Genomic DNA, 21,657 nt, shown 5'->3' on the forward strand with positions numbered 1-21,657 from the left:
AGGTGAAGAACGGCAAAAATGGATGCTCCGTCAGTGAAAAAGATCACAAGCGCGTAGTTAAGCAGTTTAGACGTGATCCGAGAAGTTCGGTCCGGGATGTCGCCAATAAGCTGAATTTGTCAAGTTCATTCGTCCAGCGGACCAAGCAGCGGGAGGGCCTGCGTACATACAAGGTTCAGAAGGCTCCTAACCGCGACGAAAGGCAAAACATGGTGGGGAAGACGCGAGCCCGGAAGCTGTACACCGAAATGCTGACGAAGCCGCATTGCCTGGTAATGGACGACGAAACCTACGTCAAAGCGGATTTTCGTCAGCTGCTGGACCTGTTGTTCTTCTCCGCAGAGGACAAATTCAGCGTTCCGGAGGAGATTCGCAAGCAGAAACTATCCAAGTTTGCCGAAAAGGACATGGTGTGGCAAGCGATCTGCTCTTGCGGAAAGCGGAGCGCCCCCTTCGTGATGACCGGCACGGTAAACGGGCAGGTTTACCTTAAGGAGTGCCTACAGAAGCGCTTACTACCACTATTGAAGCAGCACGAGGGCCCGACCATCTTCTGGCCGGATCTCGCTTCGTGCCACTATTCAAAGGACGTGTTGGAGTGGTACGAAGCCAACGGGGTCACCTTCGTGCCAAAGGAAATGAACCCGCCCAACGCGCCGGAGCTTCGCCCAATAGAGAAATATTGGACGATTATGAAGCAGGCCCTCCGGAAGAACCCAAAAGTTGTCAAATCGGAGGCGGACTTCAAGAGAAAATGGATTTCTGTTCAAAAAAAACTACAACCTGACGTTGTACAGAACCTTATGGACGGGGTAAAGAGGAAGGTGCGAGCATACGGGCTTGGGCTCGAAGTATGAATAAAAAGAAAATGCCAAAAGTTGTTTAATAGTTTTTATTTTACTGTCTAAAATTTTCAAAAGGATCGGTCTACTGGGCGAATTTGTACAGCGTTTTTTCCGTGATGCAATTTGATGTGACACACCCTTTATTGCAATACATGTATGTACATATATTGCAATACATTAGTTATTTTTTATTCAACAGCAGTGTTTGGATTTCGATCAAAATCGAATGATACACAATGTGTCATGCAAGTAAACTCTCACGAACATATAACCAAATATGAGAGGATCATTCAGATACTTGTATGAATGTCAGTAATCACTTGTGTAATATTTAGTGATTAAACTGAGAGAGGAACGAAGACTGTTGATTGCATATCCGATCTGTATCAAACATCGCATACCATTTTCGAAACCTGCATACAAGTTTGAACCGCATATATCGTCCCGCTCTACTATAGCGAAACCCACTGCACAGGCAAGTGCAAAGCAATAAATGATACAAGAAAAATTACGTCATCATTCGGTCACCATTTGCGGAGAGCAACAAATGGGGAAAGAGAGCGGTGTTGCTAGTAAAACTATGCGGTCTATATGAATATACACATTTCAAGGGATAGAGGCGTTAAAAATGGGAAATATAATCTGACTACCCTTCCCTTAGCCTCTATCGAGCTAAATAATCATATAGTTTGCACTCTCTGAGACTTAAAAATCAGGATCTGCTACATTAGCTGAATATGAATCTATCGCTTTGCGTTGTCCGTACGATCCTGCTGTTTCATGATGCATGGAGTGGTCGGTATGCATATGTTAGAGGCAAAGAAGAAAATAAGCTTTCTGCAAAATAAGCTAGACAATTTATAGTAAAAGGAAATTGTAAGATTGTAAGTAGAAATACTAGACAATTTATAGTAAAAGGAAATTGTAAAGGGTCAAAGGGTAATCAATCAATGAAGAGTTCAGTGATTGGACTCACTAACATTCACTTAGTAAGAATACGTGGATGTTTGAAAGTATTCAAATCGAAAAATCTATTTTGGGCGGGAAGAAGTTCGTCGGATCAGCTAGTTCAAAATAAATGGGTTTCTCGGAATTGATATTTGCAATAGCCGTGAAGTTTGCTTTGTTTACAAACCCAAAAATTTGACATTTCTCTTCGAGGCAAATTTTGCTCGAAATCTAGTACACTGAAAATATTAACTCGAAAAAGATACATAATACTAAAATCATTTAGATTCGAGATTATCTCGAAAAAAGTTACTCGTTTCGAAATGCTCAATGCCACCCCTGGTACTGCCACACTGAAATAATACAACTGAACAGGTTCGTGTATTGGTAGAATACTGTCAGTTTGAATAGGCAGCTAAATGATAACTTGAATGAGATGTTCAATTTGATTTGAATTCGACTTAGCGAATGATAAGTCAGGTCCAATAAAATCAGTTAATCCCAATTGTACCGCCAAAGTGAACAGAAGTGTTAAATAAATTTATTCCAAAGTAATTAGTGGATCCAAAGTGTCAATTGAATTTTCTAAGTTTTGATTAGAAATCAACGATCCTGCCCTAACCGTGTTTTTTTTTCCACAATGTGTTGATAATACCTCGTGAATGGGCCAAATTTGGTTTGGAAATCCGGTTAATGTGTTTCCCTTCGATAATAATAAGCCCTGTCAATTGCGCTGGTCTGAGTTTAATATTCTTTTTATATGTTATGAAAAGCAATAGAATTGGAAATCGAGCAAAAAGCGGAATCTCCGAAAGTGGCAGACTAGACTCCATCGTTCGAATCGCTTGAATCAGAAACGAATTTCTCATGTACCATCTCATTCACAGGAAAGAAGCATATTCATTCGACACAGCACAACACAGAGAGTATCCTTTATTGTCAGCACGTCAGCAATTTCGAAAGACGCGAACACAGCACACATTCATCCACTTTCGGGGGAGCAAAAGTGACACACATCCATTCGCATCTTCCTCCCACCATTCGGCATATTATTTCTCCCCCACGTTCCGAGGTTCCGAGGTTCGAAATGTATCCTAATCCATTTTGGGTGCTAAGCACACAGGACACAGGAACGATTTGCGAAAGGGAACGGGGCGACAGGTTATTTAGGTGGGTGGGGGTGGCGACTTTGAGATTCAGTTCGACTTGGGGCAAATGGGAACAATCCGGACGACGACGACGACGACGACGACAACGCGTTGCTTTAATCAAATTCCAGTCGGAATGTTTTTTTTCCTACGCTTCGTGTTGCGCGCCAATGAGTGAAGGGGGAGGGCGGAAATCCAATCGAAAATTCGTCCACTTCCCGAAGCGAAAGATTTCAGCGCCGGTGGAATGCTCATTCGGTAATCCTCTTGGTTGCCCTAGACAATATATATCCTGTGCGGGAGGGAAACATAGAGCAGCAATCTGGGGGAAGAGGACATTACCAATTTTGTCCAGGGATGGGAATAGTTGCAAAAATGTGAAAAAGTTTCAATGAAATTTCGGACCGAATTCCTCGCTTCTAGATAAAGGAAACAGTGGGATCTCTTGCAGGTTCACACAGTTAAGCTAACCCGTTTTTCTCGTGCACACGTGGTGTGCGAAGCAGGCACCTCTTCGTTTGGCCACACACTCGCTAATTGAAATGCACAAATTATTCACCTGTCATCACTAATTTGACTCCAATTATGGACGCATTTACAGCAGCCATTGCAAAATCGGCCAGAGAGTTGTTTATCTCCGTAATTGATTATGACAGGGGAAGTGTTTATCTTGGATAGAATAATAACAAGAAAAGTGTTGTTTCAGAATTCTGATCTCGACTCCTAGTGCGGGTGGTGTGAAGCATTCATATATTTACTGTACAGGTTCCTCAATGTAGTCGGTATAAACCTACAGTGAAATCACCCGACACAGGGAATAAATATTGAGTATGACTTACCGGCTCGACAGTTGTCTGTTGTGAGAGGAAATGATGCCCAATGCATGGCTAACTAGTGTTGCCAGTATATAATATCAACATCATTGTTATACTGTCAACTGCGAGGGATAGGACGTTGTGTCTTTCACGCACCTCACATCTCCCTTCTCCCTCATTCTTTTTATGTTATTTTACTTTTTTGTGTCATGATTTGTCATTTCAATTTATTTTAATTTCTTCAATCAACGCTATAGAATACTTGAAATAGTGTAAACGGATTAAAAAAATGTACTGCTGCGTGCATTTTATCTGATTACAATCCCAACGGTCTATACTGATCTGCATACTCTATCTATTCTTACCATTTGCGTAACACTTGTAAAACGGTTTATAATTCAGAAAGGTGTTTTGTAACTAGCATGATTTTTTGAAGGAACGAAAAATGGTGGCAAATTCTCTGGGTGATATCCATAAATGCAGTTCGATAATGCTGACGTAATATGTTTACATCCAAATTGGATGTCTACTTGCGGGAATGGACTGCCTTGTTTTGTATACTTTGGCTAGTGCCTATATATACCAGATGAAGCAATCATGTGGCATTCTCGAATTTATGTGAAAGAGAAGGAAGGATTTTGTAGAATTTCATTCTCACACAGTTCATCTCTCGTATCTCGTTCTCGCATGTGAAAATGCGAAAATGGCATACCCTAGCAATAACAAAACAAACAACCCCCGCTCGACAAACCGTAATCCTCTTCCTATTGAAGTAATGATGCTTCACTTGTATATATAATCATGGGCTAGATCTAAGTAAGTACTGCACGCACTCAATAGATATAAGCAAGTACTGTACGCACTCAATAACACGCAACTGTCAAAATTGTTCATTGCTTGTGTTTTTTTATTCTTTTCTTGTTCCTGTATCATCTAAATTTCCATAGAGTCAAATTATAAATACTCGCATACAGAAAAACCTACCAGGAAATGGCAACGAAAATATCCGTAGTTTCTCCATACGCTGCACACCGGAACAAATATCCACGTTATTAACGGGAGAAGATACATACATTCCATCTATCTTAATAAGAAATGGAAACAGAATTGAAACCTTTCTTGGTGCAGGCATGTCAGTTGTGGATACATGATTTAAAAATATATATACTGCTCGCTAAAACCTCTACTTTAGGTTATCCAGCTGATTATCATTAATGAAACGGTGTACAATGCTCTCCACAATGTAACGTTCGGTGTCAAATCCGGAACTTCCCCTAGTTTCAGACTGTCACTCGACCATTACACTGACTATGTGCTCCTCCACGGTCTAATAGGAGCGAAAACCTTTTGATTTTCCTTCCCGCATTACTTTCTCTGGAGAAAACCCTGATGATTGAGTTGGAAGCTAATATGCTATCAACCCAACTCGCATTATCACTTCTGCAGTCATTCAAACTCGCCGACATTGGGTGACTGCTCCGCCACCATTCTTTTGCTGAAGCGGTTGTCCCAACACGCAGCTTTCTTAGACGGTTGTCCCGACACGTCTCTTCCAAGCGGTTTCTCAACACGCGGTTTTCAGGCGGTTGTCCCGACACGCCATTTTTCCAAGCGGTTGTCCCAACACGCCTATTTTTCAAGCGGTAATTCCAACACACAGTACCTCTGGCGGTTGTCCCGACGCGCCATTAATTTTCACAGACGGTTGTCCCAACACGCCATATTTTTAGAATTTCTTTTCTCTATGTCGGGTGATTTCACTGCATATTTAAATATCCGGCAGGATCGCCAATGTGAAGCATTCATATATTTACTGTACAGGTTCCTCAATGTAGTCGGTATAAACCTACAGTGAAATCACCCGACACAGGGAATAAATATTGAGTATGACTTACCGGCTCGACAGTTGTCTGTTGTGAGAGGAAATGATGCCCAATGCATGGCTAACTAGTGTTGCCAGTATATAATATCAACATTATACTGTTATACTGTCAACTGCGAGGGATAGGACGTTGTGTCTTTCACGCACCTCACAGGTGGTAATGAAAAATCTTACGTCGAAGCGTAAAGCCATAAACAACATCGCTTTTCCGCCAGTCTTTGTAACGATACGCTTGTGTCCGGATTGAGCAAGCAAAAAAAAAACGTTACAATCCCAAAATATATTTACGACCGACACACGAGTGCACGAGTTTAGTCTACAAAGCGCCCATTTCACAGCAAAATGTCGTTTATTTCTCTCTCTCTCTCGTACCAGCAGCCAGCCTGCCACCCACGCATACCCAACCAAGCATCATTTGTGTGTTTTTTTTGTTTGTTTTCTTGTGGCGCGCAACAAAAAAGCCTCTCTATCTCACGCGCACAGATTGCAGATAGATTGGAACGAGGGAAATGCTATTCCTGCACCCCATCGCGGCCATTCCTTTCTTAATCGGATTCCACGCTGGGTTGGAGGAAAGCCATGATCATTACTTTTATCAACATTATCATCTGCTGCTACTGTTGCTGCTATGGGGGAGATGGGGCAGGGGGGACAGGGCACAGCCAACTCTCAGCGGTTGCTGGAAATCCAAGGCTAACATTTCTTCTGATTTGATTGTTGTGCCCATTGGAATGGCGAATGTTGCTCTGGAGATAAGTGCCAAACATTCGATGGAATCATTGAGCGAGCGAGGTTTTATTGCGGTTTTTAATAGGCTCCGCTCAGAATTGCGTATTTTTTTTCCGAAATTTGTTGGCCATTGATGATTTGATAGTTATCCAAACGGTCGCAAACGTTTATCTCACAAAAAACGTTCTATTCATTTTTGTAAAGGGCCTGACCGGTTAAGGGGTAAAAAGTGCCCCCAAACCAAGTATGGCAAATATTGTAAAGGATATTAAATAACAACAACATCACAACATCAGAAGCTTCGAGATAAAAATTTGACAAAAATACTGAATGTGCATCTCACTACGGTGTATCAAGAGAAATTATCAAAAAAAAAATAAATACGCGGTACAAAAAGAATTTATATATTTTCTGGAATTTCGAAATTTTGGTAAAAAATATAACTTGGAGACCCTGCTCTAATTGTTATTTAAAAGCGTTCGTATGTTTCTTTTTTTTCTACATGTGGTGTAATTTTTTCCTGAATTTTGAAGAGCATTGCGTGACACAAAAATAATTTTCTTCATCGTCTGCATTATTATTTTTATTTTCTTGAAATCGTTTATTTTATTGTATTCGTGGTTTTCAATTGTAAGATTAAAAAAAAAAAAGAATGATAACAATTTGGGTTTTCAAGTGTTCTTCTGATTAATCCGAATGATCTTTCCACAAGGACGTAATTTTTTCTCACAGAGGTCTATCGTACTACTGACTCCTATGAATTTGGTAAATCATCTGAATCGAATGTAAGATATTAAGATACGAGAAAAAAAAATCTTTGTGCAGCACAGCGCTCTAAATATACCGATAAAATTTAGACATATGAAAAACAAAATTTAAATAAATATTAGAGCAGTACGAGGTCTCTAAATTCAAAATAAATTACAAATGCCCAAAGGCCAACACATTATTTGTTTTCGCGCAACCCTCTTAAAAATTACGCTACATGAGGAAAAAATAACACAAATGAGCGCATTTAAATAAAAATTAGAGCAAAAGTGGGTCTCGAAGTAATTTTGACGTAGAACTACGTCTTTCATTAAGGGTGCCAAAGCAGAAAACAGGTCACGTTTTTATGAAATAAAGTTAACGTTAATAACTATTTTTGCCGCGAACGGATTTTGGCGATTTACATACTAAACGAATCGGAAATACCGTAAGATTTGTTTAATATGCTATACATTAGAATCCCCTGGTTCGTAAATGGTTAAATTTCATGAAAACTTTAAGCGTTTCCATTTTCCCATAAATTTGTTCTGTCCATTTGTGTGCTTTCCCGAACAGAGCTGTCAATAACGAGCAACTTATCGACGACCAACGGAGGGGAAATCGTAGGATTTAAAGTCTCCGTGAACGAAGGAAAAGTAGAAGAATGAAGAGGAACACTTGCCTAGAGTATAAACAGTGGATCTCGCTGAGGCTAACTTTCATTCGGCATCGGACTGTTGAGCAATCCAGTTCACTTTGCTTTCGTTGCGCTTCGATCTAAGATTGGACCCCACCAGTGGATTTTTCGAAATTCCTGGGAAAAAATATATATATACAGTCAACTCTCCCTTACTCGATGTTCTGTAACTCGATATTTTCCCTAACTCGACGAATTTCATGGCACCTTTGATTTTATATGCATTCTTCTCTCCCTAACTCGATACCTCCCTTACTCGATGCCTCTCTTACTCGATGGGCTTTGTTTCATTTTTCCATGGATTTTTACCTCGCTAACTCGATTGATTTTCGCGTACTTGTTTTTGCGCGTTTCTAGCTGTCATTTCAATTGCTCTTGAAAGTGAAGACGAAGTGTTCGTATTATCAAGGATTTTTTTTTCAAGTATGGAAAACCGGGGAAAACCTTTCAAGCGAACGATTAAAACGCTAACCATAGCGCAACGTTTGAGCATCATCGAGCAGGTCGAAAAGTATGGGCGAAAGGTGTCTGAAGTTGCAAAAGATTTCAGTATTGCACAAAGTACGGTGTCAACACGATTCAAGCAAAAGGAAAAATGGCATCGGATGAGAAAATTGAATGTGGACAAAAAGCGTATAAGGTGGGTTGGGAACGAGAAGCTGGAACGGTCAATGAAAATTGTTGTCAATCAAGCCAGAGAGAATAATTTACCTCTCTCAGGTTCTATTCTTCGGGAGAAGGCTTGCGAATTTGCCCAGAAACTGGGAATTCCCAATTTTAAAGGAAGTTCTGGATGGCTAAGTAAATTTTTAAAACGGCAAAAGATGACATTTCGGAAGCTATGTGGCGAGAGTGCCAGTGTAGATCTCAGTGTAACGGACAACTGGATTTCGCAAACCCTACCCAGTGTAATCGCCGAGTATGATGCACGTGATATCTACAATGCAGACGAAACAGGACTTTTCTACAAATGTTTGCCAGACAAAACATTTGCATTTCGATCAGAAACTTGCCACGGAGGAAAATATTCGAAACAACGTCTGACAGTCATGTGTGCAACCAACATGGACGGAAGCGATAAACTACCATTGCTGGTCATTGGAAAGAGTAAAAACCCACGGTGTTTCAAAAAGAAGAAATCATTACCAGTGATATACGAGAGTAAGACCAAGGCCTGGATGACCTCTATTCTTTTTGAGAAATGGATTATGCAACTTGACGAAAGATTTTCCAAAGAAAATAGAATGGTATTGATTCGGGAATTATGTGTAATGGGAATGTATCATACTTATATCTCTTTCTCCTCAAAGGTGGTCATGTTCGTTGATAATTGTACAGCGCACCCAAAATCTCTCCAACCAAAGCTTAAATCGATAAATTTGCAGTTTTTTCCACCAAACTCTACTTCAGTAGTTCAGCCGCTGGACTTGGGCATAATCAAGAACCTGAAACAGTACTATCGCCATGGATTAGTAAAACGAAGACTGCTAGAAATGGAGGATACAACGGTATTTTTTTCCTTTTTACATTCATGTTATTCAGCACTCATACTGTATTCAAATATACTCTAGGACCCTTCAGATATATCGGTATTGGATGCAATTGAATTACTTTCACGCTCTTGGATAAACAAGGTTAAATCTGAGACTGTTCAAAATTGCTTCAGGAAAGCCGGATTTTCCATAAATGATGATGATGATATTCCGCTGGCAGAATTAATGCGTCGTGAGCTTGCTGCTGTCGACAGTGCAGTACCATTCGATTGTTCATCGTCATTTGATGAATATTGCGAAATGGATCAAAACGTGATTTGCTGTGATCTAATGACTGATACCGATATACAGGAAAGTGCTGAAGAAGCTGAAAAAAACGTTGAAAATAGTAGTCCTATGGAGTAAGAGGAGGTTCAGGAAGTTTCAGCTGATTGTTTTGAAATTACACCTTCGAACGTTAAATCGAACCTAAAGAATATGTCCGAAATATTGCAATCAACTGAAAATGTTCCCGTGAAACTATTTGAACATTTCTTTGCGATTGAACAGTTCCTGCGTGATCGTTACAATTTAGTTTGAATTACATACATAATTAATATTTTCTTTGTTAACCTAGTTCCTTTTCCATTTCCAATTCCATTTTACAATAAAATTGGCCTACTAAACAAACATCCTATGTATTTTAAATTTATATTAAAATTTGAGAAAAGAATGTATAATAGTACATGCGCATTAGTACATATAGGGTAAATGTACTAATGCACAAAAACAAATCAATTATAGTAATATCCTGTATACGCAATGGTACCAATTATAGTAAACCCCATGTACCATAATTGGTTTATTCCTAATTGGGTCATATTTTTAAGCCCTAATATTGGGACACTTACCCTAACATCATATATTTGCAATTTGTGGTATAAAAAAAATATGAAAAAATGTTCTTGTTTAATCCAATGTTGAATTATTGTTCATGATTAAAAGGAGTTTAAATTCATACAAAGGGCGATAAATCGGTATACCCAATTACTGAAGAACATCAATCTGTAGCACAAAAAAGGCCATAAAACATACGCACAAATAGCCAGAAGAATACCGAATAGCCGCATTTGAATATCCTTAGATTGCCTTTTTGCCAGTATTCAATAGCGCGTAGAAATTCCCACTGCTTAATTGTCCACATCAATAAGAGCTTGCATTCTATTATATTTTAGGCCTGTTCTGCTGAGAGCCACTGGTCAATAAGTATCACTGTAAAGCACTGTAAAGCACACTCGTAATAAATCCATCGAACGTTACGCATCTCTCGTTTTTTATTTTGCAAAGGTTCCGCATCCATTGTCGCGTATTAAACCGCTCGCCGAACAGTGTCGATATTATTTTCATTTGTCGTGTCGAAACATGGTCCTTCGAGCCGGATACGCGTAATAACGTAGTTTTCTATCGATCAGTGAACAAAAACTTTTTCGAAGACGTGTATTATAAAGTGTCAAATATTCGTCTTGTTCACTCGACGTGACAAAATCCGCGTTCTCTGCGCCCCGCTGAGTGTCGAGAAATATAAGTGCTTCGGTAGAGTGGTTTAAACAATTTTATACACACGGGACATCCGTGAAACTATATAAAAAAATGTGTATCATTACAAACATATTGTGAGTTAATGAATAAACCAGAAAACCAGTGATCGCGAGTAGCATTATTTCGCGAACTTGTGTCGAATACTCACTCGTAGACTACGCGTTAACTCATTACTGTGGTGAAAAATCGCAGAGCAAAAATTATAGTGGAAAAAGAAAGAAATATTGGTAATACTGATTACCTTTGTGGAGTGAGAATAAATCCCGTCGGCATAAAACGCCTTGCGCTGGTATCCCCATCGCTGATAATTGTCACCACTCATCGCTGTCGTCGCTTCTATCTTCTGTGCCGCAACGAAACAACGCACGCTAAAATCAGGTGGGTTCGTTCCAAATTTATTTAAAACGTAAGAACTGAATTCCGACGAATCTTTCTCCGATTCGAGCGCAATGCTCTCTGAAGAGCCCAAAGCGAGCAATGGTGCTGCTATTGCCCAAAGGCGGGCGGATAATATCGAAAGGTCGTTTCACAAAATTGGTGAATTCGTCAAAAATTTCAATTCGGAGAGAGATTCAGGACAGGTTTTGGTGAGGTTGGCTCGGTTGGAACAACTTTTTGTCGAATATCGAGAAGTAATTTTGGAGTTACAGCTTCTATCTAAATCAGAGGAAGACTATGATAACTTACTCGATGAAATGGAGGAGCAGTACTTCGTTTACAAATCCATACTAACTACATATTCACCAACACAAGCAGGGCTGAGCACGATAAAAGGGAAAGAAGCATCTTTTAACCACATGAAATACCCGGATCTCAAGTTACCTGATTATGGCGGTAAGCTTGAAGATTGGCAATCTTTTCACGATTCATTCCATACTGCGGTTCACTCAAGTAGTGAATTGAACGAAATTCAAAAATTTCAATATTTGAAAGGTTGTTTGAGGGGTGATGCCCTCCGAGTGATTGATTCAATTGCAGTTTCCTCGGAAAATTATTCCTTAGCTTGGAAAATTCTGAACAGTCGTTACGACAACAAGAGAATGCTAATAAAGTGTCACTTGAAAGCATTGTTTGACACACCCGCGATTCGTCGGGAGTCTCCCGAGTCCTTGCTTAGTTTAGTTGATAGCTTCGAACGCAACGTCTCAATTCTCAAGCGTCTTGGTGAACCGGCCGATCGTTGGAGCTCAATTCTCGTTTATCATTTGAGCCTCCGATTAGACAATCATACCCTACGTGAATGGGAACATTTCTCATCAAGAGATAGAGGAAACTCGGACAACGCACCGAATGATGGGATGCCATCATATGTCGATATGATCAAATTTTTACAAGATCACGCCCGCGTGCTCCAATCACTTTCTCCACAATTCAACGTTCATCATCAATCTCGATTTGTGGAAACAAATCCTAAGCCTAAGAAAACAACTCTCCACGTAGCAGAAACAACATCGTCAACCCATCACAGGTGTCAGTGCTGTGATCAAGCTCATTTTCTCGGGAACTGCAGTAAATTCATTAAACTATCGCCTCAGCAACGTTTAGATCTCGTGAAAATGCATCGTCTGTGCTTAAATTGTTTGAAAACAACAGCACATAGTTGCCAAAATTGTCCATCAGGAACCTGTCGAAAGTGCAACCGCAAACATAACACACTGCTCCATTTACCGCCGCTTGTACCTGTAGTAGATCAACTGATTACACCAAATAATTATCGAAAAAATCAATCGTTTCAAATTCCAACCAGCCAAACCGAACCTGGTCCTTCTCGATTATCGCACTCATCGCCATTAAACACTCTCACCTTTCGCGCTGATCAAATTCCGTCAGCTCATCTCGCAAATTCATCGTCAGATTTGGAACCTACCTCAAACCCACCTGATGCGTTAACAACACACGTGGAATCCCACAACAAAACAGTTCTTTTATGGACAGCTTCAGTCGACTTCAAAAATCAGAACGGAACGCGTTTTCAAGCGCGAATACTTCTCGACAGTGGATCGCAGTGCAATTTTATAACAGAAGCATTGCGGTACAAACTCAATCTCGATCGTATTCACACAACCACAGACGTGGCAGGAATTGGTTCTACAATCGCAAAAGTGAATTACTCTGCAACAGCGGTTATCTCGTCTCGTTTCTCGGCTTTTAAAAAGCGGCTCTCGTTCCTCGTATTACCATCAATAACTAGAATGCTGCCTTCGAGCTCCGTGGATGTCACTGAGTGGAACATTCCTGTTCAAATTCGTCTAGCTGATCCTACATTCAACGTGCCCGGTCCCATCGATGCCATCGTAGGAAATGAATGTTTTGCAGATCTCCTACGTTATGGCAAAATCAGTCTCGGAAGCAATCTTCCTATACTCCAAAAAACAGTATTTGGGTGGATCGTTTCGGGCAAATGCACAGAAGTGCTTCAACGTGTGCCTCATCATTCGTTTCATTTAAGTCGTCTCGATAACCTAGATTTCTTAGTACGGAAAATGTGGGAATTAGAATCCTGTTCTTCTAATGACAACTGGTCTCCGATGGAACGTGAGTGTGAACGCCACTTCCAGGAAAACATTTCACGCAATTCTCATGGCAGGTATGTCGTGAAATTACCGAAGAAAATCGAATTGATCTCACAGATTCGAGACAATCGAATCACCGCTCAACGCCGTTTTTTATCGATAGAACGCAAGTTCGAATCGAATGAGGAACTTAAACGTCAATATCATGATTTCATTGAAGAATATATAGCGATGGGACATATGAGAGAGGTGTCATCCACGGAAATAATACAATCACCACAATATTTCTTGCCGCATCACGCAATTTTGCGGCCCGAAAGTTCTACAACAAAATTACGCGTCGTTTTTGACGCGTCATCAAAATCCCAATCCGGAATCTCGCTGAATGACGTGCTTCTAAGTGGTCCGACAATCCAGGATTCGCTGATTTCCATAATTATGCGTTATCGTATGCACGCGTTCGTAGTTAGCGCTGATATTGCCAAGATGTACAGGCAGATATTGGTTCATCCGACGGATCAACCGTTGCAGAGAATTTATTGGCGTGACACACGAGATTCTCCGCTCCGAATTTACCAACTTCAAACTCTCACTTATGGGACAAATAGCGCCTCATTTCTCGCCACGAGAGTCCTACAGCAACTTTCACATGATGAAGGGGCAAAGTTTCCCCTTGCTGTTCCCGTACACCAGAAAGATTTTTATATGGACGACATGCTCACCGGCTCCCACGATATCAGTAAATTGAAAGAAATCTGCACCCAAGTAGTTGGCGTTCTTGAAACAGCGGGACTTCCGCTTCGGAAATTCTCATCGAATTCTCAGGAAATATTGAACATGTTTCCCGATCAACTTAAAGAAACTAAAACTCTATTAGAATTCGATACACAATCTCAAATAAAAACTTTGGGACTTCTTTGGGAACCACACACTGACGTGATCAAATATAAAGTGCCAAGGTGGGCTCCAATTCAATCGTACACGAAACGATCTATTTTGTCTCAAATGTCCAGCTTATTTGACCCACTTGGTATGCTCGGTCCAGTAATTGTCAAGGCTAAGATGTTCATCCAAATGTTATGGAAAGAAGAGTTCTCTTGGGATCAGCCTCTGCCCAATGTTTATTGTGAAATTTGGAAAGAGTATCAATTACAAATGCCAGAATTGAATAAAATTTGTATACCACGCTTCGTCCTCCCGTTTGAAAAGACCAAAATTGTCGAACTGCATGGTTTCTGCGATGCATCGGAGCAAGCATACGGTGCTTGTTTGTACATCCGTTCCCTTGATTCGAATGGGATCGGAACAGTTCGCCTACTTGCAGCAAAGTCACGAATAGCACCACTGGAAGTAAAATCTATCCCTCGGCTCTAGCTTTGCGCCGCACTTCTCCTCGTACAACTTTTGCAAACAGTAACGAGCAGTATCGGTCATAAGGAAGGTAAAATATTCTTGTGGACAGACTCAACCGTCGCCCTATATTGGATCGCCGGCACTCCATCGACGTGGAAAACTTTTGTGGCGAATAGGGTGGCCGAAATCCAGCGGCTTGCGATAAATGCTATTTGGAGACACGTGCCAAGTCTCGAAAATCCCGCGGACCTCATCTCGAGAGGTGTCAATGCATCGTCTCTCGTCAATAACTTATTGTGGTGGAATGGCCCCGATTGGCTGGCGTCAAAGGATCAGCCGTGGCCTGATAACATCACACTATCCTCTTGCCATACGTTGTCGGAAGAATGTGTCGAAATCCGTAAAACCGCTTTACACATTACAACTACGAGCTGTGATATCTTCGAACGTTATTCCTCCTACACGAAACTACTACGTGTAGCATCTCTCTGTCGACGTTTCGCTAAAAATTCAACTCCAGGTTGTACACCTCGGTTTGGCCCAATATCGTCCACAGAAGTTCACCAAACATTGCTGGCGCTCGTGCGAATAGTGCAACAGGAGCACTTCGCTGTCGAAATAGATAGACTTGCGAAAGCAAAGCAAATTCCTCGTTCATCTCGCCTCCGCTTTCTCAATCCGGAGCTCAGGGATGGTCTCATCCGAGTCGGTGGCCGGCTAAAATATGCGGCGGTTCCAGAAAATCATAAAAATCCGCTTGTCCTGCCAGAAAATCACCAATTAACGTTGCTTATCGCCAATGCAGTACATCGAAGAACTTTACACAGCGGTCCTCAACTCCTGTTAGCAGTTATGCGCCACGAATTTTGGCCGCTTAATGGCAGAAACTTAGCAAGAAAGGTGGTGCATAATTGCGTTATATGCACGAAGGCTAAACCTCGCAACATGGAGCAACTTATGGGTCAGCTACCGTCGGAAAGAATTAACCGCGCTTATCCATTTCAACACGTCGGGGTGGATTTTGCAGGCCCAGTGTATATCAAACCATCCAATCGCAAGGGCGCTCCAGTCAAGGCATATGTGGCAGTCTTCGTATGCCTCACCGTCAAAGCAACACACCTTGAACTGGTCACCGATCTCACTTCTGCCGCATTCATTGCGGCCCTACGTCGATTCATTGCACGCCGTGGGCTTCCAAGCGCAATATATTGTGACAACGCTACTAATTTCACAGCCGCTCAAAGGGAGCTCAAGGAACTTCGCCAGTTGTTATTGTCGCAACATCATAAGAACGCCATACATCTCGAAGCAGCTAGTCTGAAAATTGAATTTCACTTCATCCCTCCCCGCGCACCAACTTTCGGTGGCCTCTGGGAAGCGTGTGTGAAATCATTCAAACACCACATGAGAAGAATCGTCGGCAACAGCCTACTGTCCGTAGAAGCGTTCACAACAGTTTTGGCACAAATCGAAGCCTGCCTAAATTCTCGACCGATAACCCCACTGTCGCCCGACCCGAGAGACCTACAGGCATTAACCCCAGGACATTTCCTTATTGGACGTCCTCTGCTGGCTGTGCCTGAGCCAGATCTCGCTGAAATACCCGAGAACCGGCTAGATTTATGGCAGAAGATCCAATCGATGGTACAGCACTTTTGGAAGCGATGGCAAAATGAATATTTGTCCACTTTGCAATCACGTTACAAATGGACGACATCAAATCAAAATCTTCTTGTTGGTGCCATCGTGCTAATCCGCGAAGAAAATCTACCTGTAGGAAAATGGTCTATGGGAAGAGTAGTGGAAATCCATCCAGGCGAAGACGGTCTCGTTCGAGTCGCTACAGTCAAACTACCGAACAATCAGAAGCCGATGAAGCGGCCTATCACCAAGCTATGCCTTCTCCCGATTCAGGTGGATGCAGCTGTCATCGAAGGAAGTTCGTCGCCTTCCCGTTGTGATGGTGAAAATTGAAAATTTAAATTTAAGAGAAGAATTTTGAAAAATAGTTTTTCAAGGTGGCCGGTATGTTTAATCCAATGTTGAATTATTGTTCATGATTAAAAGGAGTTTAAATTCATACAAAGGGCGATAAATCGGTATACCCAATTACTGAAGAACATCAATCTGTAGCACAAAAAAGGCCATAAAACATACGCACAAATAGCCAGAAGAATACCGAATAGCCGCATTTGAATATCCTTAGATTGCCTTTTTGCCAGTATTCAATAGCGCGTAGAAATTCCCACTGCTTAATTGTCCACATCAATAAGAGCTTGCATTCTATTATATTTTAGGCCTGTTCTGCTGAGAGCCACTGGTCAATAAGTATCACTGTAAAGCACTGTAAAGCACACTCGTAATAAATCCATCGAACGTTACGCATCTCTCGTTTTTTATTTTGCAAAGGTTCCGCATCCATTGTCGCGTATTAAACCGCTCGCCGAACAGTGTCGATATTATTTTCATTTGTCGTGTCGAAACAGTTCTGTATCTCGATACCTCCCTAACTCGATGATCCCTTGGATATCTAGTTAGGGAGAGTTGACTGTATATATATATATATATATATATATATATATATATATATATATATATATATATATATATATATATATATATATATATATAAACTACTACTATATATATATACTATATATATATATAAAAAAAAACTACTCGACTACGTTCCTCGACGTTTACTACTATAATGCCCTTTATTCAAATTGTTGAAGCCTTTTTATAACTTCCCTAATCTTGTTTACTAAACTAAGCATACAACGGTCTCGCTGCGCATTCCATCGATAGTTGGGTAGCTGGCGGAATATGACACCTTGTTGACGGAATATCTGATTGTGCGTTATTCGTTGATAGTTGAACGGCTGGCTGGCTGGCTGGCCGCGTTGCTGACGGGATGTTTATTCGTGGGAGGTTTGATGCTGCTGATGAAGCGAGATACACGCTTGGGGCGGTTGGCGTTGGTTTCCAAGTTGGGTTTGCAGTTTCGTCGTTAACTACTCCATCCCCAAGAGAAGCACGTCCCGTGCGTCTTATAAAAAATGTTGCTATCGCGTTGCGTCTTCTGTACATTGTAACAAGGATGATTATCATGGTTAAGGCAAACATTGCTCCAATCGATGAAAAATTGTGTATTTTCAGCGAATCCAAATGCTTTCTGTTTTCAATGTGCATTTCATGTAAGTATGAAGTGTTGTAGTATTTTTCTAATGAGGTTTCTTCTATTTGATTTATTTCGAGAGGTGAAATAATCGGGTGGTTGAAGTGCAATTCTAGATTTTCGAATAGCCTGTCCTGAATAATTACAGAGCAATTTTGAAATATGATAAGGTAGTTGCCTTTGAGTTCTTTTCGGTTTATACCACAAGTACTGCTCATCACAACGTTTTCTAGCGTAGCTTTGACTACTAATGTTCCATAAGTCAGAAGTTTATATTCTGTTGTGGGTGGTGTTTCTTTGAAGGGGCATTTCCCACTTCGTCCTCGAACTAAAGGTGCAACACACAAGTCGTTGGTAATATTCAACAATTGGTTTCGTTTATAAATATGGATTTTGGCTATTTGTTCAAACTCTGCTAAGACTGCCATTGTTTCGTTGGAATGCACTAGAACTGTTTGGTGATCAATATTGACGGTTTTATTTAAGATTGGGAGTTCTTCGATAATCATTCTTTCGTAAATTATGGGTGATACCCTTGGGATGTCGATGCTAATGATGAGATGGCGTCCATGGTAAAGCACAGTTATCGAGAGGTAGTTGTATGCATCTTCTAAACTGTCTAACTTAACATTTGCTTGTTTTAATTGTTCGGCTACAATTTTAAGTTCATTGATTGTTAATAACTGTCTGGTTACAATATTTAATTTGGCAAGTGCTATCGTATTTTCTATTGTTCTTAGTGTTTGTAACACCATGTCTAACTGAAAAAGTATGGAAATTTTAGTGTTTTCTGTAATTACATATCCTTTTTGTGTATTCAATTTTAATATGACATTTTCATGCTGTTTTATTACATTTGTCAATGTTTGTATACGATTTTTGAATTCTTGGTTCATTACAATCTGTTTATTATTTTGTTCCATTAGTTTGTCTTCAGATCTTTTAATAGCATCTATGTTTGAATTAATGTGTCGTAAATCTTCAGCGTCTAAATTGCCTGTAACAAATTTTAAAACACTGCCTAATGTTTCGATTGATCTTTTGTTTCTTTGAATGTTTGGGAGAAGGGCTTTGTATGTATTATTAATTTCCTTAAACTTGATATAAATAAGCCTAGAAAAATCACCTGTTGAACTATTAACCTTCAGTATTAAATTTTCCAGTATTTCAATTGTGACTCCTAATTCTTGCAAATCTACTGTGTGAAGTAGTCTATTGTATCCTTCTTGAATTCTGCCCTCTCCCGCGCTTAAAGTTAGCGCTCCAGGATTATTTGTGATATCGTGTAATTGGATAAATTTATTGTGGGAAAAGGGAAGGAACAGTAGGATAACGATTAATGAAACGTCCATCCTGAAAATAGAAAAAGATATTAGTTCATATTCTTTTAATATTCTCTTTATGAATTTCCCGTCCAGACCTATCGATAATTACTCTTCCTTTGTCCTCAATAGTTTTGGTCAGGTGATATTTTTCTTTAGTTTTTCCTTTAATTCCTTGAATCAGTTTATAAACTGTTTTATTTTCTTCTATGGGAGGTTGTATTTCTCTACCTTTATTATGGTAGGTTAGATTTTTATTTTGCGTTCTTTCATTCGCCAAAATAACCTCATCATAGAATTTGTTCTTTTCTTCTAGCATTAAATCAATGTCGAGAGGCCGTTCGTGTCCATCTTTCAAACCGTAAAATATTTCTCTAGGTTTCAATCTTGTAGCTGAATGTATTGTATTGTTGTAAAGAGTACAAGCTATTAGGAAAATTTCTTTATTGTTTAGATTTGTGTATTGAGGTTTAATGCATCGAAAGATTTCAGCTATGGTTGAGTGAAACCTTTCGACCAGTCCGTTGCTTTCACTATGATTCGCGGGCACGAAATGCATCTGGACATTCAAATTACTAGCTAATCCTCTAATTTCTGCCGAACGTAAAGCCGGTTCATTATCACTTACTATCAATCCAGGTGTACCATATGTGGAGAATAATTTGAGCAAGGCTTTCCTTATATCTGTAATTGTTCTTGATTTTATAGGAATTAATGTTCCAAACCTGGAAAATTTGTCATTTGCTGATAAGAATATAAAGGCGCATTGGTGCTGTGATTTTGCATTTGTCAATATTAACGTACTTGGGATCGATGTAATTTTTATTGGCTCCCGTATCGATAAGGAACCGTAGGGGACCTTTTGTTGTTTCAAGTACGATATATGGGATGAAATTATTTATGTTGGTGGCCGTGAATATTCGACCGTCTGAAAATTCAAATCATCAGTTTCGTTATCGTCTTGTTGTTCAGCTATCGGCTCGTTCGTCATTTCTGCAGTATCATCAGTTTGATTTTGTTGTGACCCTGGCATATTTTCTTCTTCTGTATGTTCGTAATAATATTGCTGCTGATCATATTCATGATCATTGAACTCGAGTGGATAATTTTTATTTTCAGCGTTTTCTTCTGGAATTTGGTAATTCGGCCTGTTTATATAATTTACTCGCCGCGATCTTATCGATGGATCAACTTCCATAGGTATTGGCCTTGGTTGTGGTATATGTCTTGGAGCAAATGCATTTTTGTTTACAAATTGATTTTGGGGAAATTGAAGTGTGTTCTGGGGTTTTTGAATGTTAAATGGATTGGGTTTGTATTGGAAATTTTGCTGCTGTGGTCGCGGTGTGTATTGTTGGAAGGGGTTATGGTTTTGTCTCGGGGGAAATTGTGGGAACGGTTTTCTGTATTGGATTGGATATGAAGGGAAAGATTTTGCATTATGGTTTGGTGGATATTGTGAATTAGGTTTCGAGGGAATTGGTGGAGGTTGAGGTTTAGGAGTATATTTCCCAAAATGATAATTCTTTTCTTCTAAGCATAGCCGTAAAGCTTCTTTCATATTTCGGGGAGCTTGCGCACGTATAATTGGACCTAATGGATCTTTCAAGCCTGACAAAAAGACTTTCAAACCCATTTGTTGGTAAAATAAATTTTTGGCAGTTTTTACTTGCACGTTCAGTTCGTTTATATTCAGCAAATTTACTAACAATGATACAATGTGAGATATTTTCCCATAAAAATCATCAACTGATCCAATTTGACTGATTCCAAAGAGATCTCTAGTAAGAGAAATTTCATCTCTTCGGTCGCTGTAATGAGTAATTAAATTCGATTTAATTTCTCTCCATTCTAAATTTGTGCCGTATAGTTCTAAAACGTTATCGGCATCACCGACAATTTTTGATCTAAAGGGTGTGTCACATCAAATTGCATCACGGAAAAAACGCTGTAGAAATTTAATTTTTAGGAATTATATCTTCAGCTTTGGTTTTATAATCAGATAAGAGTGTATAGATCACGTTGGCCATGCTTCACTGTCAATTTTTCGTAAATTTGGAAAAATGTTGTCGAACGAAAAAGAGCGTCGTGAATTAATCCTGTGCACTCATTTCGAGAATCCGGAGTTGTCACATCGGGACATCGGTAAGATGCTGGGAATCGTCCAATCCACGGTCAGTAGAGTACTAAAACGATACTTCGAGAACCTAACCATCGACCGGAAGGTGAAGAACGGCAAAAATGTATGCTCCGTCAGTGAAAAAGATCACAAGCGCGTAGTTAAGCAGTTTAGACGTGATTCGAGAAGTTCGGTCCGGGATGTCGCCAATAAGCAGAATTTGTCAAGTTCATTCGTCCAGCGGACCAAGCAGCGGGAGGGCCTGCGTACATACAAGGTTCAGAAGGCTC

The 21,657-nt window shown here is 40.1% G+C and overlaps 2 protein-coding genes across 8 annotated transcripts in view; both read left to right on the top strand.

Annotated features, from left to right (window-relative positions):
• LOC129762216 (diacylglycerol lipase-alpha) overlaps positions 1-21,657 on the top strand; it is a 176,303-nt gene that overhangs the window by 39,654 nt on the left and 114,992 nt on the right. The window lies entirely within an intron of this gene.
• On the top strand, positions 13,394-16,722 carry LOC129761690 (uncharacterized). The gene is made up of 3 exons (XM_055759424.1): positions 13,394-13,469; positions 13,559-14,134; positions 14,810-16,722. The coding sequence occupies exons 1-3, from the start codon at positions 13,394-13,396 to the stop codon at positions 16,720-16,722; spliced, it is 2,565 nt and encodes an 854-aa protein (XP_055615399.1).

This window comes from Toxorhynchites rutilus, chromosome 1 (genome assembly GCF_029784135.1).
Source record: "Toxorhynchites rutilus septentrionalis strain SRP chromosome 1, ASM2978413v1, whole genome shotgun sequence".
Lineage (NCBI taxonomy): Eukaryota > Metazoa > Arthropoda > Insecta > Diptera > Culicidae > Toxorhynchites > Toxorhynchites rutilus.

Bases quoted from the DNA above. Each gene is read 5' to 3' on its own strand.
- LOC129761690 (XM_055759424.1), top strand. From the start codon at position 13,394: ATGACAACTGGTCTCCGATGGAACGTGAGTGTGAACGCCACTTCCAGG. The intron at 13,470-13,558 runs GTATGTCGTGAA...TTTTATCGATAG, and splicing joins TCACGCAATTCTCATGGCAG to AACGCAAGTTCGAATCGAAT. The intron at 14,135-14,809 runs GTAAATTGAAAG...TTTTGCAAACAG, and splicing joins CACCGGCTCCCACGATATCA to TAACGAGCAGTATCGGTCAT.